At 37.7% G+C, this 21287-nt stretch overlaps 2 protein-coding genes across 2 annotated transcripts; both read right to left on the reverse strand.

The window, feature by feature from the left end:
- Window positions 1-4265, reverse strand: si:ch211-284e20.8 (uncharacterized protein LOC563738 homolog). Its single transcript, XM_063890817.1, has 7 exons — window positions 3842-4265; window positions 3516-3629; window positions 2697-2775; window positions 2295-2461; window positions 1616-1729; window positions 1196-1330; window positions 1-911 (listed from the first exon to the last, which is right to left on the reverse strand). The coding sequence occupies exons 1-7, from the start codon at window positions 4037-4039 to the stop codon at window positions 654-656; spliced, it is 1065 nt and encodes a 354-aa protein (XP_063746887.1). The 5' UTR covers window positions 4040-4265; the 3' UTR covers window positions 1-653.
- A 2231-nt stretch (window positions 4266-6496) lies between these two features.
- fetub (fetuin B) lies at window positions 6497-11751 on the reverse strand. Its single transcript, XM_063891930.1, has 7 exons — window positions 11432-11751; window positions 10381-10494; window positions 9656-9743; window positions 9212-9378; window positions 8630-8737; window positions 8291-8377; window positions 6497-7694 (listed from the first exon to the last, which is right to left on the reverse strand). The coding sequence occupies exons 1-7, from the start codon at window positions 11639-11641 to the stop codon at window positions 6966-6968; spliced, it is 1503 nt and encodes a 500-aa protein (XP_063748000.1). The 5' UTR covers window positions 11642-11751; the 3' UTR covers window positions 6497-6965.
- Window positions 11752-21287: the final 9536 nt, after the last annotated feature.

The raw sequence follows: 21287 nt of genomic DNA on the forward strand, positions 1-21287 counted from the left end.
TAGTCAGGAAGCCTATTGTATTTAATATAGTTTTAACTTTTAAAGGTTTGAAACCAAAAAACCTAAGTTAATATACATGTTTTTGTCATTTATTTCACTTTGGATTTTAATCAAGCTTTAGGTTTTGGAACTGTGTTTCACATAATGCTACGGGAGATGTAAACAGGAAATATAATGCTGCAAGCTGCTTGCTACAACCTGCCACATGTTTTTGTTAACAGTTTAGCAATTTTCCATTTTAAATACTATTGAAATTTGAACTGAACTGTTAAAACTATCACTGAATTACTTTACTATTGAAAAAACATTGTCTTTTTATGAGCTTCTAAGGGTATTCATGGAGGTTTACTGACAGATGTCTACAAAGTCTCTTTGTACACTCTGGTTAGTAACACAACCAATAAGTTGTTGTTTTTTAAAAATCACCAAGGAACACTCATCAGATATACGTGTATTTGCATAATCTTCTAACTAGTTCCCATATTATGTGATAAGTGGATTTGTTACTATGTAAATGAATGGATGAATCAACAAAATCTTATTATTTACAAGGATCATTCACAATTCACAATTTCATGGCTTTCTTAACTAATTACAACAAGCAGGGCACATGTAGATTTAAAACTGATCAATGATCAACTGGTTCCAGCCAATCAGAGCTTGAGTCTGTCCAAGCCCAGATTGTGTCTGTATGGGCCGGGGCAGGAGCTGGCTGCTGGGGAAGATCGGATAGGCGCAGGATGATCCACCAGAGTCCCAAGGGAGCCCCGAGGCCTGGACACAGTGACGTCTGAGCTGGTCGTGACTGATTGCATGTGCTCGTGGGGGTGCAGGTGTGTATGGTTGTCGTGCTGATGCTCTCCGTGCACACCGTCTGATTTTACATGGGCCTTCTCCGCCACAACTGCTGCCTAGAGGGGAAGAGAACAGAGACAGAGAAAAGTATGCATTACTATTTCAGTTTCTACTGTTCTTAGGAACATATAGAGTATACAACATGGTATTTTTTCAACACTATTTACACTGTATTTATAACCATAAGAAACGCTCTCTAAAAGCCTTCGTGAAACAAAATACCAAACAAAAGGCCAGATTGGTTAGAATAATTAGTACATTTTTATGCCCTTTTAAAATGTGTAAGTGTAAGTCATATTGTCCACATGTGGATCAATATTCATCAATGCAGTTAAAGCACCTGAGGTTCGTAGATCTCACATGTCACGTCGACAGCCTTTCGGTTCTGAAAGGAGCTGTCCTTTTTTCCCACAGGGAGTCTGATTTGGAACTGTTCCTCATGGTCCAAGTGTGAGCCCAAACAGAAGCCTCTGTGCTGAGAGAGAAGACATAATATTTTAGCCTGGATTTACAACTGTGTCACCGCATGACAGGACTCCAAAAGGGTCCAAGAGTAAGTAAACCGTGTATTTAATGTCTTAATATGTGTGTGTGTGTGTGTGTGTGTGTGTGTGTGTGTGTGTGTGTGTGTGTGTGTGTGTGTGTGTGTGTGTGTGTGTGTGTGTGTTTGTGTGTGTGTGTGTGTGTGTGTGTGTGTGTGTGTGTGTGTGTGTGTGTGTGTGTGTGTGTGTGTGTGTGTGTGTGTGTGTGTGAGACTCACTGCAAACTGACAGTCCATCGGTGGACAGTGACCTAATTCAGTGGCTTCCGTTTTCTTTGAACACACCGTCTCCACGATGGTGAACTCCACGAAGTAGGCTGGACCAACAACCCACTGACAAAGCACACAAACACATGATGCTTACACACTTACGCAAAGTTCAAAATGTAAAATCTTACTTAGGGAAACGTTACAAAAGCATTGGCATATAATGCAAGTACAAAACGTAAAAGTAAAATGAAACGTAAAAATATATCATAATATTGGATACGAATTGTTGATGTGTTCACATGTTCATTACTCTAACGTTGAAGCTGATGAATTGTGGGTGTTTTTTAAGTGTTTAAAACTGCCCATTTACTCCTCATCAAATAAATGTAGCTGTTAGGGTTAAAAAAAAAAATCTGAAATGTAGTGGAGAATTCTATGAAGTAGAACAAAATGTACTGAATAACAGTGTTTGTGTATACTTAGTTACTTCACACCACTGCTACATGCACGTGTAACTATACTGCACACGTTAGTAACACAACAAAAAGTCAAATAGATTGGAAGTTAGTAGAGTCACGATTTTTAAACAAATTCTTTCTCAGTTGAAAGAGTTTCACATATAACCTTGAAACTCATCCCTGATGCTTTTATAAGTAACTTTATTATTTAGTTGTGGTTTTTTATTTACCTGTGAACTAGCTCTTGTAATGTTCTCTAGTGTAAAATAGTTGGCCAGGCTACTCTCTTCATTGAACCTCTGGAGGGAGAGATTGGCTGTCTCCTTGACAACGGGCTCGTTCAGGTTGTCCGCTGTGGGACAGTCCGGACACACACTAACCACAGCAGTGGGGGGAACTAAACACAAGAATTAACAAGGTCATAGAACAAAGAAAGTGGAGAGAAGGTTTGTTGGAGATGTAACCCGGGCCCTTTGTGCTGTTACTATTCTCCATCCAGCTTTTATAGATAAATACTTTAATGTATGTCAGTGTCTTCAATTAATACAACTTAAAACTTCATTACACAATCAAAGCACCAACAAAATAAACTATCAAAATACCTAATCAGTTTAATGTGTCTCTCGATTTACCTTCACGAATTGCACAGGAGTAGTTTTGAAGTTTGACTTGAGAGTCAACGGTAGCAGATACCTCACACTCTCCATACACCTGAAGGACACACCCAAAAACAGATATACAGCTCAGTATATATATATACAGTACATATAACCAAACTGGTTAGGTCAACATATGCAACACATGCAGATTTTACAGAAAGCATATCTTTGGCATAAGAATAAAGCATATTGAGTTTTAGATTGGCTTTTGAGTTCAGTTTTTTTTTACTTCATAAATGAGATAAATGACCCAAAAGTATCTGAGTGGCAGCCAAGATAAAAACTGTTGAAACTCTCTAAATGATAAGGAAAGGAGTTCAATGATTCCTATCTTATATCCTTAAGTATATGTTACATTTGTCCACCCTGTACCAAAGTCAAGGAAATAATGCATCAAGTGCAGCCACTGTTATATTTGTACGTGTAAAATTATAGTATTTTCTTTTAAAGGTTGAGTTTGATTTTGGATAAAATCCTACATTGAATTTATATATATATATATATATATATATATATACTGTATATACAGTATGTAGCAAAGAAAAAAATTAAATAACACAAAAATAATCAGTGGTTGTATAATGCTGTAGCCTACTGTAAGATAAATTGGAGTCCTTTTAAACTCTTTGTCTTTTCAAGATATGAGTTTCCTCAAGATCAAGTAACAGTCGTTAAGAAAATACATAATTATTCCAAGTATTGGATTGCTACCTAGTCTTGCTGTACCTCACAAAAAAACCTCTCTCAATGTGTTGATCTGACAAATTGAGGTCATCACTGTGTGGTACTTACAGGGACATCACCAATATCCCTGACTTCACATTGTTTCCATGGTTTCCTGCTGGTGATGTGGCATTTGGTCTCCATGACGTCAATGGTCAGTTTGTAGAGTGACACACCTTTCTCCTGCGAACACACACACACACACACACACACACACACACACACACACACACACACATGCTAGCACACACATATGCAAACAAATACCTATTGTAGTCTTCCTGTCATTTTATGGTTACTGGTCTGCCATCTTTCTACTTGTACTGTTGCATCTCTATATCTGTTGATCCCTGTACACATTTTTGTTGTGTGTAGATGTGAGTGTTCACCCTCACCTTATCAGGAGTTTGTGTGAGGTCGTACAGTCTGTTCAGGCTCAGGATGTATCCGTTTGTCCGGTCCTGGTTGATCTGCTCCAGTGCCTCTTCCGCCACCCTCACCGCCTCAGCGTTATTGCAGCCTGGGGGATCTGCCCTGGCTCTTCCCCCCTGCTGCAGCAAAGCCAGACATAGGACCAGCAGGTACCCACTCATCCTTTAAAACACATACACACACCCAGACACACTCAGATCTGGCCACACAAAAGCCCTAATCGAATAAATGAATCCTATCCTGGTAGGTAATTTAACAATTAGGCTAAAACAGGCCCTTGTTTGTAAATCTTCCTTGCAAGACCTGTAATCCTACTTTTTCCAGACAGGGTTTGGACAGACACTTGGGAGGTGCACGATGGACTTTCTCCTCTTACCTAATGGAAGAGCAAACAGCTGCTATCTGCTGCTCCATAGGCCAATGGCTGGCACAGACTGACAGAAGGGTCATAGTGCACTTGGGAACAGGCGAAATAAAACCAGTTAATAACAAAGTTACAAAAATCTAATTACATTTCATTAATGTGACACTATCATTGTAGACAATTTGAGAGAGCCTAAAGAACACCCCTGAAAACATACAGTATGCTTTTTGTAAGTACATAATGAAGGTTTGAAGCCAACTTTGTATCTCTGTAGTATGGCAGATGCTGTAATCTTGGAGTCACAACAGCAGCAAAAATAACTTCTACACATGGTACAAAAGAAGGATAAAATGTAGACATTGGCAACATTTTCCTAATAAACCCTGGTAACTCCTTTTGATTCTAGCGCTTTTGGGTGTTTACATTTGTCAGAATTAGCTGCTTACAATAAGTGCAAACAGCTAAACGCACTAGCAACAAATGCAACCAGATAATGTGCTATAGATGATGGAGCATGTCTTTTATAGCAGATAGGCTAAATCATTGTTCTCTTTTAGGGTTTACTTTTCATTTCTTCTCCCTCTGTGCCAAAGCATCAAAGGCAACATTTTATTTTGAGTCACTTAGTGTTTAATTTAGTGAACACTTACAAGCACAATACTAGAAAATAAATTGGTTTCTTCCATAGGTTTCTTTTTTTTAATACTGTAGGATGATCATCTTGTTGTCTTTTGACAACATTTGTCAAAATATAAAATTTGAGATGAGCATTTCAGAACAGCAATGTGGCATACAGTAGGAGGTTTCCAGGGATGTATTGAGACTTCCTTTAAGTCTTTGGAGAATTTCTTAAAAAATACAAAACACAATTGTACTATTACTGCTGTCATCACACCATAACCTTTATGAAGTAATGTTAAGTAAACAGTACACAATCTATAAAATAAATGATGACCATTATTGATAGTTCAGTTAAATGAAATGTTTTTAATTGGAAAATTAGGTTTGTATCAACTGTAAGAACAAAACATAAAATCGCAGAAAACACAACATGCTAAAATCCCGATTACACACCAGTTTTATTGTGAAGTTTAGAAGCAATAATTAATAATGTGCAAAATCAACATGTTAAAAAATATGAAAAATGTACACAAGCTCAATTGTTTTAAACTATATTTGAAGTCTTTAGCCTATACGATCCTGAACTTAACAAAATGTGTGATGTGGTTAAGCGTGGGTTGTGTTTAAGGTCAAGATAACACAGATAAGAGCTGTTTGCGGATTGTGCAAAGCTGATTTAGGCAATACGTTTATGTCCGCATATAATGAAAACAGAGTGAGCGAGTTTAGTTTACCATGGTAGCTAATTTGCTTTGTGAAAGCTACGAAAATGTTAACAAATATGTCTGCCTCTGATGTTCTTTTTCTACTAGGAGGATCTCATATAGAACTTTAGCATCCAGTCTGCACCCAATATGTATGATATTTTTGGAACTCCTTAATATCTCATGGAGTTTTCATATAATTGTTTATCAATATCCTATAAATATGCTTGGTCTATTCCATGTATAAAGCCATACTTTTTAAAGATGCTATACCATTGCATTGTTAATCCCAAAGTAATTACATACATAATTCAGTTTATAACAGTGTTTAGATATTTAAAAAAATACCACGTGAACTCCGATGCAGATCCAGATAAATATGTATTTTCAAAAGTTTTACATTATTTTAATGACACATCAAGAGCAATCTGTGGACCATGAAGGTCTGCACTATATCAGGGCTAATCTAGTTTTGCTTGTTCTTATGGCTGTTGGGCTTCAGCTCAACTTAGTTTGGACAGACAATTCAAACTTTATTACATGCGCTAAAGAAAAGAACAGTTCTAAATATGTTACATACATGATTTAAGTGCACATATACTTGGTAATTATCAGATAAAGTACTCGGCACGGTGAGCGTGTCGCAATAAATAGGCCGCCAGCCCTATTTTTATTGACGTATTTTGATGTACTTCAGTATTTTTTAGTAAATTAACAAAATAGCAACTTGTGTCATTGTGAAAACACATCGGCTGCTTGTCACATACCCATGAACATTTTAGGATTAATTCATGCTGTTTTGTTTGACGCCATTGGCAATGAGATCAGTGGCAGGAAACACAGTAAGGCAGGGGGTACTGTAGGCGCCCTGAATCAACACAAAATGGATTAACTTGGTTTTAAACAATAACAAAACAAACACTGGATGGTTATTTGTCGAAGCTTTTATTATGTTGTGCAGTCAAAAATGCCATGTTTACCGGTTTTCTTAAACAGCGACTCATTATTAAGATCTTTGAAGTTGATCATTCCTTCATGTTAATGTTACCATTTTGTTTAAACAATTCTGTCATCTTCAAGGATTGTAAAAAGGAAATGACCAGTTGAGTGATTTTAGTATCGATGACCATTTTACTCACCAAAATGGGAGGAAAATGGTGCTTTAATGTGCATGTAGTGTTTTTTATCCTCTTGGCCTTTAGTAGATGGTTAAACAAAAGAGAGACAGAAAAGTTACATGTAATGTGTTTATATTAAAACATCATGTCGCCCAAAGACGCTATAGGAAGCAGTCATGGCGTGTCTGAAGCAAATGTGATCAATGTTTTTCTGTCTTCTCTTCACTCTGTGTCTTTGTGTGATTTTTTTTCAGTTCCTATGTGACTCCCAATGGCCGGCTTATGCTCTCTTGAACTGGGGGTCCTCAGCGAAGAGTTTCTCCACCAGGGTCGTTGCAACTGCTGCATGGACACACTGAGCAGAGTATGCGGTGGGGTAGGCCTCAATGGTGGGTTCTGATTGTCCGGGAATCTGGGGGTCGGGCTTGAGGTTCAGGGTGACTCCCACCTCACCAGGGGGAACTTCGGGGAAAATAGGCATGATCATGGGCTGGTCCACTGCGGGTATCATCTTCACCATGCCCTCTGGATGGTCGTGGGGTGCATCCTCGTGGACGTGTTCGTGGTGATGGTGATGGTGCTCGTGGTCGTGCAGGTGGGCGTGTTTGTGGTTGTGATCCAGAGCCAACTCATGGTCGTGCTCGTGGGTGTGCTCGCCGGCGGCGTGCTGGTAGTTGTGGTGCTGGTTAGGCACGTCGTCGCTATGGTTGTGCGCCATGCTGTGGTGAGTGTGCACATGGTCATGGCCATGCCCGTGGTCGTGGGAGTGGTCATGAGCGTGCCTGTGGCCGTCGTGGTCATGCGTGTGGTGGTGGTCGCTGTTGTTTGCGTGCTGCTTGGTTTTGTCGTGATGGTCGTGGCTCTTGGTGTGGTCGTGAACGTGGTCGTGTGTGTGTGCGTCGTCGACAGCGTGTGCATGGTCATGGTCGTGGCTGTGTGGGTGTTTGTCTGTGTGGCTGTGGTCGGTCTCTCCGCCCAGCTGGTGGTTTTTCTTCTCTCTTTCAGACGCCTGGAGAACACATAAAAGATTAAATGAGGAATGTGAGGGACAAAGAAAAGTTAAGATCTATTCATCTATTGTAGATTTCTTATCAGTAATTTATACATTAAGACATTTCATTTTATTTTAAATATAATTTCAAATTTAGTTTGTTACTCTTTTCTATTCTATATCTATGTTCCTTGGTTTTTTTCTGTTTTTACATGCTTTTATTTGTAATATTGTTTCCTTGTCCATCTTATGGGAAGTGTTCTTATACCTAAAAAACCTACTTTGCATTCAGCCAGATTTCCTTCTAATTTGTGTTCTAAAGATAAAACAACAAGTCTGTAAGCTGATGAGCTGCATGTTGATGCAAATTGTGAAGCAGAACTTGCATTTTACTACAGCTTTTATGTTGAAAGAAAAGAGGTGCTGCCGCATAGTCAGTGTAAGAAAACTAAAGCATTTTTTGAACATTAAATATTAATATGATCCTGAAAATAAGCATAATAGGTGCCCTTTAAATAATTATGATGAACTTGTGCTTTTTCCTTTTCCCAACGAAAGACTTTATAAAATGAAATCAATGTGACACTTTGTATTTGGTCCGGCTTTAAACTTACCTCTGGCTCATAGATCTGACAATCTGCACTTGGCAAAGCTTCCCCAGTGGGAGAATAGAAAAGGCTGGCCTTACAGAAACCCTTGTGCTGAGGAGAGAACATCAACAGAATGAAGTTGGAGAATTGTAATAGTTTAAAAGAGAAGTTGTTACGCAAAACGTACTGATCCAGATATTAACGTGAAAAAAGGAAAATTCATCTGGAGTGTTTAAAATCTTTCAAAGAATCCTGATTTATTACAATTAAACTTGATTTAACTTAAAACAAAACAAATGAAATAAACAATCCCTATGACTAAGATACAGAGGAAGTTGAAAAAGACAGTTCTTCATGACTCACAGCGAACTCGCAATCCATGAGGGGGCACTTATCAGAAGCTGAAGAGCTCCTGGGGCAGGTGGTCTCCTGGATTATGTATTCCGCATTGTAATACATTGAAGTGGCCATCTGGTGACAAACACACACCCAGGACAGAAAAAGTTGGTCAAGTCGCAAGTGAATGCATTACAGTAAGATGGTTGTTCAAAGCGATGAGGATAGAGAGGGAAGATGTGCATTTAGTCAGATTTTGGAAACCATATGACTCTTTTTTACATTAAACATTTGGATTAAAAACAGAGTGCTTTCACTGGATGATTAGATGATAATTTAGTGGTGGACATTTGAATCAATTGTTGACATAAATTCAAGCTGACAACAAGATTAAACTGTTTATAATGTCTGTCAGAACGATTCTTATAAAACATTGGCCTGATTGTCAAGTAACCTTGTGGAAGACTGCAACATTAACCAAAGAAAGACCTGTTACATTCTGGATCATACATGCATTATTCACTTTTGCTACCATTGCATGATAGGACATTTAGCCTTGGTGCATGTGCTCTCCGAGTGAACTTTTAGTATTACGTTTTTAAAACGTACCCCAGATTTAGCGCGGGTGATCTTGAGCAGAGCGAAACGATTGGACAGCCCGCTCATGCTGTTGAACTTCTCCAGGGAAAGAGACACAGTCTTCTTAATCTCAGCATCCTCCATGTCCGTATGAGCAGGACAGTCAGGACATTGCTCTGCCACACGAGCTGAAGGAACTAAGCAGAGAGAAAAATCAAGAAAATGTCACTGGACTGTTTTGCACTGAACAAAATATCAGGCACATTTTACCACATTTTGAGGCTTATAGATTAACTTCTGTTTAGAAATATGGCAAACTCCTTAACATTCCAACATGTACAACTTAACTGAAAACCAAATAGTCAGAATTTTCAAAATGTCAGTTTTCTCTTTAATTTTTAAAAAAGAAACAAGGGGAAAAAAAGGGCGATTACAAGTATTCATATTTGCTTTTGTTCCTAAAATGATATTTACCTGGTCTGACGACACACTGGTATTTGTAGAGACGCACAACCCTGTGCACCTTGCTGATGTAAATGGCAACTTTGCACTGTCCATACACCTGCAAAGACCAATACAGCAATAAGAACATAGTATAATGCAATAACAAAGAAAACTCAATTTATATGGAGATTTTGTTGTATTATAATCCCTTAAAGTCTCGTAATATAATCACCACTTCTTATGGAGCAACAGGAAATTATAATGTGAGACAAAAAGACTTGACATACTGTAAAGAAAAACTGATAAAACAAGGCTGATTACTACACACCACTTACACGAATGTGTTATACCTCTTCAGTGGTAGAAAGTTAAAAAGTACAAGTACTCAAGACATATTTGTTCTTAAGATTTCAATTTATTGCTGCGCTATACTTTTACTCCCCTTCATTTCACACGTGAATATCATACTTTTTATGTATTTTAACACTCACAGTCAGTAGTGACTGGGTACACATATTAACACATATGGGCTGATTTTACACAGTCTCTTATTTGGTCCACATGAACCAACAGCAACACTAAAATGCTTTTATATTTACACAAACTGGATAAAATAGTAATAACATAATACTGTGAAAGAAGAAGAAGAAAAAGAAGAAGAAGAAGAAAAAGAAGAAGAAGAAGAAGGATGTGAGTACTTCTTTCAACACGGTCCCTGATTAGGGTAGGGGTGTGCATGTAAAGTGTTTTCTAACCGGTGTGTCGTGGTCAGGACGAACTTCACAGGATTTCCAGTCGTTCCTGCTCAGAACACTGCAGTTTGTCTCCACAACATCCAGAGTCAGGTAGAAAACCACTCCGTTCTCTCCCTGTGACAAACACACACATAACTCATTGTAAGAACATCCTGATGCAAATGATTTCCCACTGGTTAGGAGATGTGTCATATCAATCATGGCTGATACTAAACCCCCTGAAAAGGTGTTCTTTATCAGATTCCGATGTTACCATGACAACTTAATCCATCAAATAACCTTAGTATCAACTATCTTTCACACAATCAAAATCTGTCTACTACAACACAGCAGGCACATCATTTATTTTTGGATTAAATGTCTGATGTCTGAAGTTATGAGAGCAGTAAGTAATTGCTCTCATAACTCATTTATAATGAATATAAATACATAAGGAAAATTAAGAATTCTTATCATCTGAGTCTTTTATTAAGTGCTAGAGGTTATCAGATTCAGGGGTAATCTGAAAGATAAGCTTCTTGGTTTTTCTCTAAAATATCTCCTTTAACCATTTTTCTTTTAATCCTCTCTTTTGATTTTTCCTTGCCTCAACATTGCATTTATTGTTAATTATAATAAGATATCTCTTAGCACATGTTTGAAGACAGTTAGAAGAAAGATCCCTCTTTGATTTGAGGGTATATTCATTATTTAATTGTCAACGTAATTGTAGAAAGATACTCTATTACCATTGCCATCAGACATGATTGCAAACATATCTAAAGGAATACAATTCATTTGTATAGATATGATTTTCAAATGAAGTATTGAAATGATGGAGTACCGACTTGTACTCACAAAGTTTTTTCCTGGTAATGTACATTAACATGTAAATGTTAATGATTTGCCTTGTTTAAAAACAAACTTAAAAATGTAAAAAGTAAAGAGATTGCTTTCGATTGTGCCTCTACATTACACCAAATACATTTTGAGTGGTTAAAGGATTTTACCAATGAAAACAACCTGATAATATAAGCATCTGTTCACTTATTATATCTTCATATGGACTCACATGTTTGGTCATGTGCACGTTGGACAGGCGGTGAAGAGCGAAGATGTAGCCTTCCTGCCGGTCCTGGTTGATCTTCGTGATGGCGAGTCCTGCAGCCCCCTTCACCGATGCGTCTTCACACGAACCCTCCTCCATGCCAACATTCTCCACCGGTGCAGCGCGGACACACCCCAATGCCAAGAGCAGCGACAACAGCACAAAGTGCTTCATGGTTAATGCCTGGTCAATAAACACGCAACGGTTGGTGGGAGAGATGAGGGGAGGCCTTTTATATCCTGCTACTGCTCACTGTAAGAACACCCTCACTCACACACACACACAAAACCACCGCCTCTTGTGTCATTTCAGGTAAACATAACCATTGAACCCTTAAACACATGGTCATATCTTGGATCCTGCATCAGTTGATGTATATCCCAACCAATCAGCTACTCTGGTGACTTGCAAAGTGGTGCTTATCATATGTGTTAGATAATAGACCCTGCAGTCCCGCCACTTTGGATCAACAGGGACAGTGAGGGGGCACTTGATACAATCTTGGCCCACAAGATTTGATCACACAGTGGTCATAATCTAGAAGTTGAATAATGAAAATAATCAAACTGAGTATTTAGTTCATGCAAACACATTCAGCAGCTGTAGTAGATATTGTATCAGGTCACAATTGTCTTAAAATGCTTTCACACCTCAGGGGCAGTTAGGCCATGATTGTATCGCAGTATTATAGCCTATCACATCTGTCTAGTCTTGTATTTCAGTGGCATCTGTAGCTCTGACGTTTAGATCTAACATTGAAGAGGATGATGTTAGTTCCCCCTTTTTATGTATTCATACAGCATGCAAAAGAAAACAGGTTTTGCTTTACTTTCATAAATATTTGACCACAAGAGTTTTCAATTGTATAGGATGAAGACTTTTCACATAGCCAAGTGTAGACACTGTTATAATAATTATTTGTCTAAAAAAAACACAAGACTCAATTTTAACTAGAGTTTCAGAAATTAAAACTTTGGTTTAAAGCATCATTCTCTTTCCAAATCACTTTTTAGACTATTTATTGGAAGCTGTGGGGATAAAATGCAGAGGACAACAGAAGGAAGAGAAGTATTTTGCTTCGGCTCTTTCCTGAAGATTTTGGTCCTCCAATATCAACTGTAGTATTGGTTGGTTAACTCTCTGCTGTGATAGTGAAACATTTGACCTTTGTCATAACAAAATAAACAATCTATGGAATCTCACGACTAAAAATCAATAGTTCTCGTGCAGCTGCTGTGTTGCAACTTCTATAAGATACACTTACGTAAGATACAGAATAGTTGGGACACCCATACCGTGCATGTCATTCTAAATAGGATAAGAAAAAAACAAGTGCAAAAATGTTAAGGACAAGCAGCCGAGAGAAGAGAAACTTACATGCACAGAATTTTGTGTTTCAAAGCAGAGGTCATCATGCCAAAGGGCACTAATCTCATTTTTGAGTTCTCTGATTCAATATGCTGTTTTGTGTCAGAGAAAAACAAACACAACATGGTTCTGTTTCACGCTGGCAGCTTTAATACAAATACAAAATATTTGAGATTATGCAAGGGAAGTAACTGTCTGGTTATGCTGTTAGGGCGAGGTGACAATAAAACTGCAACCACAGTTAAAATGGTTTGACCTCAAGACAGTAGAGGTGTACTACTGTATTATTCAAATTCAGGATATTTACATATTAATTGCCAAAAGGGCCTTGAAGTTACTTTACAATACTCTCAAGATGGGAAAATTGGAATGCATTGGGATCATTTCATTGGGGATTAGCGTTACATTGTACAGCCTGGTGTATTTAGTTGTATTTGTGAGGCTTTGCTTAGTCAGTCAGTAATGACTCTGAGGGCATTGACCCAGATCACTGGAACTCAGCAAAAACCAGTACAAAGCTAAAGATGAGAATTAAGACGTGTGGATCCAAGAGCCTTCACTGTTCTGGTTTAAAAGGAACTAAATCTACTGATAATATTGCATGGTAATTCCCTGTGATATGCAAACAGAGAACACACAGACAGACTACAACTAGTTTGCATACAGACATTTTATGGGGCAAGGGTGAAAATGTAGAAAGAGGGACCTCTACACTTTACAGGTTTGTATTACCTTTAGGGTTAGGTTTCAACCACGCTGGGGATTGTTGGTCAATCTGTTGGCTTAAAAGTTTGGTCCATTGGTCCAAAGCGAAGAGTGTCAAGCAATGGTGAAAAGTAGCTGAGTACATTTACTCACAGACGGGACTCAAGAACAACTCTGAATACTTCTATTTATACTATTTCTACACCACAAGATTTCAGAGAGAAATTTGACTTTACACCATTTACTTGACAATTATATTTATTGGACAAATAAAGAAAAGCTCCTGCTGCTTACTGAATACTTGAATACGTTTCATACCACCACTTATAAACAGCTTTTGCAAGGTATAATGCTAATGGTCTCCCATAAAATCCTTCTGAGTTGCTGTTTTTTTAAAAATGTTGTATTTAGCTTTACAACATTTTTAACAATTCCACATGTCCTGCACTTCAGTTCATGACAGGATCCGAGTAAAAGGTAATCACTAAATTCCCTTCAGCCTTGGAGTATAATGTTGTATTTTAGATGTCTGAGCACGATACCATGTTATGTTTCGAAGTTAAAGAGACAAACCACTCATTGTTCAACAAATTTCAAATAAAATGTCTGAGGAATTGCTCTTTAGACAGGCAGTTATGTAATATTCCCTGTATTTTACAAGTGCATTCAACATCTATAGGAAAAGGAATTCATGTCACCATAATTAATGAGAAAGTAACTCAGGTGACATCCCTTGAGGATCTCTGCCTCTCTGATATGTTGGACTGCATAGCATGAGCAAGCTATCAACAAAACATGCTAAACATTCATACATGTACTTCAAGGTTCAAAGTTCAAGGGTTTTTGTTATCATGTAAGACAGTAGCTACCGTTTAGTTCCGGAGCTCCTCCAACAATGCGACATATTATAAAAGGACATAAGACAAAATTATAATAAAATAGGAATAATAAAATTAAAATAAAACAATTTAAAATGAAACTAATTTAAATTAAAGGAAAATAGTGAATAGAATATAAACACAATAAGCTAAATTATACATGGACAGTTGAAAGTAATCAAATATATGCAGGGTTCTATGTACATGTAGGAGAAATATACAATAACAGAATGTAAGAGTTAAGATTAAATATTTTACACTGAAGTACAATTAAATACTGTATGTTCTGCTAACATTAGGGTGTTATAAAATGCCAGCTGTGAACCAGGACAGATCAATTCAGTTTAATTAACAAATAATTGACTTTTTTTTATAATGTAGGCGCATGTCATTTTGCTTTTTGCCCATGAAGCAGTAAGACGTTAAGGATAACAAAGCAGTTGGATTTACCAAGTGTTGCTCAAAGACAAGTCCTGGTTGAAAATATGTTATATGTTAAAAGAGGACTTTGACACTCAGTTATTATGACAGAGGTGTTTGTTTGCTTTTAAACCTCTATCATCATCTTTTCAAGGTAAAAATAAAAAAGTAAGCATTATGTCTTAGTTTCAAACCAAGAAAGCATATTGCTTGGCCTTTGAGCGCACCATCAGCTGCAGAATACAGATCCATATACCAAAACATGTGTATATATACAGTATATATACATACATATGACAACGTGTGACTAGTACATAAAGATAAGTTAATAACCAGGTGAAATATTCATTGACAGATTTCCTTCTAGTACACTGTCATACATAAAACACAAGGGGGTGCTACAGTATATTATATCAGACCAACAACTTGCTTTCACACACACATAGACATTTCTAATATGTTCTTTTCAAGTCTGAGGTAATGCTACAATGAAAGCTGCCTCAGACATGGATTATTTCAGTCTCACTTGCTATTATTTGTCAGATCGTGCGAGAGGAAGGTTACTGTTTTCAATTATCCGAAGATGAAAGAAGAATACACAAACTGTTCGTATTTGATCAATCATCATTTACCCACCCCACTGCCCTGTTTGGCTTTGCACAACAAGTGTGTGATTTTTAAATATTGTTTTACTTGCCCCAAAATGTAAATAAGGTAATAGACTGATAAAAGTAGATATTAAAATATTAAGACATTCCTCTTGTTTTTTTTTCTTCTATTAATTGTACTTCAAGTCAATTGTATACATTTTAATACCAGACATAGGTTTATTGCTCACCTGTTTCCCAAGCAAATAATAATATATGATTTATAATTATTGATAAATACACACACACACACACACACACACACACACACACACACACACACACACACACACACACACACACACACACACACACACACACACACACACACACACACACACACACACAGAAAACATAACAATAGCAGTATTGAAATCAGCAATAGTGACTGTTAGATGATTTTAAACACGTTTCTATTTAACATATATTGTAATCATGGGAAGGAACACATGCATATCATATTATATAGAGAATACTCACTTAACATATGAGTTAACTAGCATCAGCACACTCCTACTGCTACGTAAATGATGACACATGATGAGGTGCAGACAATAATAAACAAAATGGAGGTAAAGTAAAAACTGTCCTTTTGTTTGTACATTAAGGACACTTAAAAGTACACTGTTTCAAATATAGGACAAACCAAAAAAATATTAAAGTAATTTTTAATTTATAGGTTTTTATTGTAAGTGATGATGTGGGGTAGGTGTCTGTTTAACACCTACCCCACCATTTGTGATGTTAAAGAAAATAGCAATGCGTAATATTGGATCAATGTTGGTTTATTTTTTAAAAAGCTGAGCTTTACATTAGATTACAGTTGATGTTTCCCATCGCTGCTCTGTGCTGCTGACCCTCTGGGATCAAGTGTTCACTTTGCTGGTGGGCTAGTCCTCCCTCGAGGACATACAGCCCAGTTCAATCTATACAGTATGTCAAAACCATCCATTACACACAAACACACATGTATGCCTGCACACACACAGCGCTGATGGGTGGTCCTTTCTTTATTTGTGAGTGAAAGATGTGTATGAGAATGTACTGTATCTGCGATGTCATGCGGACGTCTTCCTTTACTCCTCAGTATCAAAACAACTGCTGTGACATTTAATATGTAGCCAGACATTATGTTACTGGTATCCTGTCATGAACTAAATTACAGAAGGCAATTGAGTTTTTTACTACATTTATGTGATGAACGACCATAAACAATTCAATAATGTAGCTGTATTTGCATTAAAACCATCTTTTAAATAGAACAACCACAAATCTTATTTGATTTAATCACACCAATCATATGAACCCCGGTTGTAGTACAAGCAGGCAGCCACAAGGATCTGGAGCAGACCAAACCAGAACTAAAGGAGTGAATCTGTGACTCATCAGTAAAACATATTAAGGTTTATTCCCCTAGTGGAAAAATACAGATTTATGCTCTTTTTACCTGTTAAAAGTGAACTCATACAGATGTCATTTCCCACATTGAATACTTCTTAAATGACCATTTAAGTACTGTACATTATACACTGCCCGGCCAAAACAAGCCTGTGGGGGCCGTGTTATGATCTGGGGTTGCTGCAGTTGGTCTGGTCTAGGTTCAGCAACGTTATGTGCCTAAAGAATGAGGTCAGCTGACTACCTGAATATACTGAATGACCAGGTTATTCCATCAATGGATTTTTTCTTCCCTGATGGCATGGGCATGCTCCAAGATGACAATGCCAGGATCCATCGGGCTCAAATTGTGAAAAAAGAGTGGTTCAGGGAGCATGAGACATCATTTTCACACATGGATTGGCCACCACAGAGTCCAGACCTGAACCCGATTGAGGATCTTTGGGATGTGCTGGAGAAGACTTTGCGCAGTGGTCCGAATCTCCCGTCATCTATACAAGATAAAAATGTTTTTAATGCAAGACAGAAATAAATGTTGTGACATTGCAGAAACTTGTGGACATGATGCCACAGCGAATGTGTGCTGTAATCAAAGCTAAAGGCGGTCCAACAAATATTGAGTGTGTGACCTTTTTTTTGGCCGGGCAGTGTATTACTAACAGTTATCCACTTCAAATAAAGTACACTTTAAACGCAGCACTATCCTTGTCTTGCGGTATTTTGTTTCATTGGTGGTGCTTTCAAATCAAGGATTGATTCAAAGATTTGAGTTATTTTTTCACATCTGAATGTTTCAAATCCTAAATATCAGTGAAGCTGTTACTGCCACATTGCATTCCCTTTAAGGGATGTACCTGCTGAAGTGGAGGAATGATTTTAATGAACCTTGTAAAAAAAAACAGTACGTTTTGTTACCAACTGCCCAGAGCCTGATTCATGGGGGTTGGCAAATATATACTTGTTGACTCAAAACAAAGAAATCATATTCTGCTTCCTCAAATAACACATGAGCAATTCTAAGGTGTGAGCCCGAATATAAATACATCTTGAATCTGAAGACTGTCATTCGTTTGGTAAGAGTACTGTTTATAAAGTCATAGGGAAATAGAATTATTACGTTTCAACAAAACAAAGACGTTCACAAAGCTTTCTTCTGCAGAACACAGTTAGGATCTGTGGGTAATAATAGGATAAAGACAGTGTTAAACATTATTGTATTTTACCCATTTCTGAGAGTTTTACATCTCAAAGTGTACGCCCAAATTAAGTCTTAGCTGTTCTTTGTGCGAAAGTATGTGGACGGAAAACTGTTCGGAGGGAAAGATCTGTAATAGAATTTTCCGTGACAAAGAAAGGCAAACAAAATCACTGAGTGTGTCCTAATGTCCTACATCACACACCTCATGTCTGGCTAATTGAAGACACTGTGTGACCATTTTTTAATGGAAATGAATGGACAGACGACACAAATGTGCTGTTTGGCACATATGCACGTCAACACACTGCAGTTATTGTCCCATTAGTGACAGTGACTGCAGGTAGTTCACCAACTGGCCCCGAGAGTAGCCCCTACGCTTCTAGCACTTCCCTATCAGTGAGGCCGCATTAATGGACTTTGCTTTGCCATTTCCTGATGTGACCTTGCCTACTCAAAAATCCTGCTTTTGAAAAATCTTGAAAAGTGTAGAATAGGAAAATGACCTTCCTATGATAGTAGAAAAAAATTAAGTCAATCATGAACTAGAACATTATATTGTGAGTTACCAAAAAAGCTACCAAATGAGACTGAAACTTACAAAACATACCTTATCTTTTGACTATTACACACACTATTGCTTTGGTATTTTTCTAGCCTGATTCGTTGTAGCATACATAGAGACAGCACAATCACACGGATAAATATCCTTTTGGAGGAAGAAGACATTTTTAGATGTCATTTTTCCACCATAAGTATCAACTCTGTCTGGCATATTTGGTGATACAATGACGACGTATTTTTGTAGGCTGACCCGGAAGTTAGTATTGCATTGATACCTTTGACAGGAACCCAATGGATTTTTTTTAGTTGGATTTTGGATTATTGCAGAAAGTAAGCTACTCTTAGGATTTGTTAAGTGTAAAAGTAAAAAGCTGACAGCTTGGTCACAAAACCCATGTCACCACGAATAAGCCAAATCAGTGTTTGGTGAGACTTTGTGATGTTACTATAATCTTCAAAATTCAAGTGCAGTACTAACTGATGTATTTTGTGTGGTATCTCAAAATCCATTTAAAAACGATTATATTTGAGAAGCAGAAGTCCATAATGGGAACTAATTACCAGGTTTAAGGACCCATCCAAGCAGCATTTTATTGTCTTTGAAGATTATTTTGCTTTTATTGTACCTACAACTCGTGTTGTAGAAACCAAGTTTGTAGAAATCCAATGTATCATATGGATTAGAGGCTAGGTAATTGCCACTCTCAGGTCATGCTGCAAACAACATCATTACAGCCACCATGAGTAGTTGCATTTCTTTCAAGGATGCAGGTGATATATCCTACTGATAATTTACACTGGAAATCAGAAAAATAAGATCAGACAGCTTCTCTGCCCGTATTATAAACACTTTGGATGTGTAATAAATCATATGGACTGAGACATAACTACAATAAGCAGATGTTCTGTTGTTATGAGCCTCTAACTCTGTTATTACACAGACCATCCTCCTGCACAACAGATGTGGCCTGTGACTACGACATTATGACAAACAAAAACACTTACAGTCTTAATGTTTGTCTCTAGAGGGGCCTGTGGTCCATCTGGTATGGACAGTGCTTATATGACATGACCACATATGTAAAAATATTTATGGAAGTGTGGTGTCTGTGTATATGTCTACAATCATACAGCAGTGACTTCTTTATGAACTGGCTGGCGATTCTGACCAGCAGAGCTCAATTTGTGAAATACAATAATATAATCATGACTTAATCATAATGGCTGGTTTAAAATCACAAACAAAAAACACACGATAGGAGCAATTTCTGGTTCTAAAATTGGCATCCTTGGGCGGTTATTTTGACATTTCAATAACTGATAAAAGGCGTTGTGGTGAAAGCACGATCCAGTGACAACAACAGAGCCAAGTCAGAAAAAGATTGTCTGTCATTATTTAAAATTAGAGGAATGATTGAAAGTCGAAATTATTTCATTTTCAAATAGGGCATGGAACATCATGATGAAGTAAACAACTGTTTTTTTTAAACTCCGCTTAGCCTCTGCTTTTTTTCAATTTACCTATTTCTGCATTAATGTAGGCAGCAAAACTTTATCAATCATCCAATTTGTTTTGATAATCTGTCAACAGTAACGGCAGCGGCTTGGCATTTGTAAGGTTGAGGTATTATTTTAATTCAACCATCAAGCCAAAAAAGGAAAAGTGTTGCATTGTGTGCAGGCATCTATCAGTGTGACGTCATTTATAAAATGGTCTACCAATACACCAGGTGTTCAAGTCTTCTAGACAAGGACAAAAAACACTGTGGTGCATGTAATCCCCTTCCATGACCACACAAAAGGGGCCAAGCACATAAACATGCAACCGATTTAAGCATGAACACAAACACACACAACTTATCCATCAACGCAACATCAGATCAAAGCTTTGAATATGGCCATCAAGCAAAAGCAGTTCCGATAAGGGATCTAAACATGCATGCTGTTCCACACGTACCCTCATCACAGCTCATTATGTCCTGCCATGACCGGCTCACTGCAGAGGCCAATAAACAATCACCTTTTCTCTCTTCCTCGGCACAAGCACCGGGAGTGCTGCACCACGGATCATTAGGCTGAAGCTGGAAATGTTTTCTTGTTTGTTTGGGTTCCACACGCTAACGGTCACAGCTGAGGGCGCTTAATGAGAGCGTTCTTCGCGGTGATCCCAGAGCAACGTTTTGTTATCGGAGCCTGCCAGTGTTTAAAACTGTCATGCCAGACAAAAACTCCCAATGTTTCATAAGAAAACTCTTCCAGTCCTGGTTAGGTTCTTATATGGAGATGTTTAAGGTGGAGGAGCCTGCTAGGATTCGTGTGATCTCATTTATATAGCAGGTGGTTTTGATTATACAGGTGATAGAATTTTTGAAAAGCCTATGGCTGTTTATGTAAGGGCCAACCGGAACTCATACAGAATGAGATGTCCGGATCACTTAATGTGGGAACGTTTCCTTTCTTTTTTTTAATACAATGTGCTGTGTTATACACTCCCCGGCCAAAAAAAAGGTCACACACCTTAATATTCATTGGACTGCCTTTAGCTTTGATCACGGCATGCCTTCGCTGTGGGATCGTTTCCACAAGCTTCTGCAACATCACAACATTTATTTCTGTCTTGCATTAAAAAAAAATGTATCTTGTAT

Source organism: Eleginops maclovinus, chromosome 9 (genome assembly GCF_036324505.1).
Source record: "Eleginops maclovinus isolate JMC-PN-2008 ecotype Puerto Natales chromosome 9, JC_Emac_rtc_rv5, whole genome shotgun sequence".
NCBI lineage: Eukaryota > Metazoa > Chordata > Actinopteri > Perciformes > Eleginopidae > Eleginops > Eleginops maclovinus.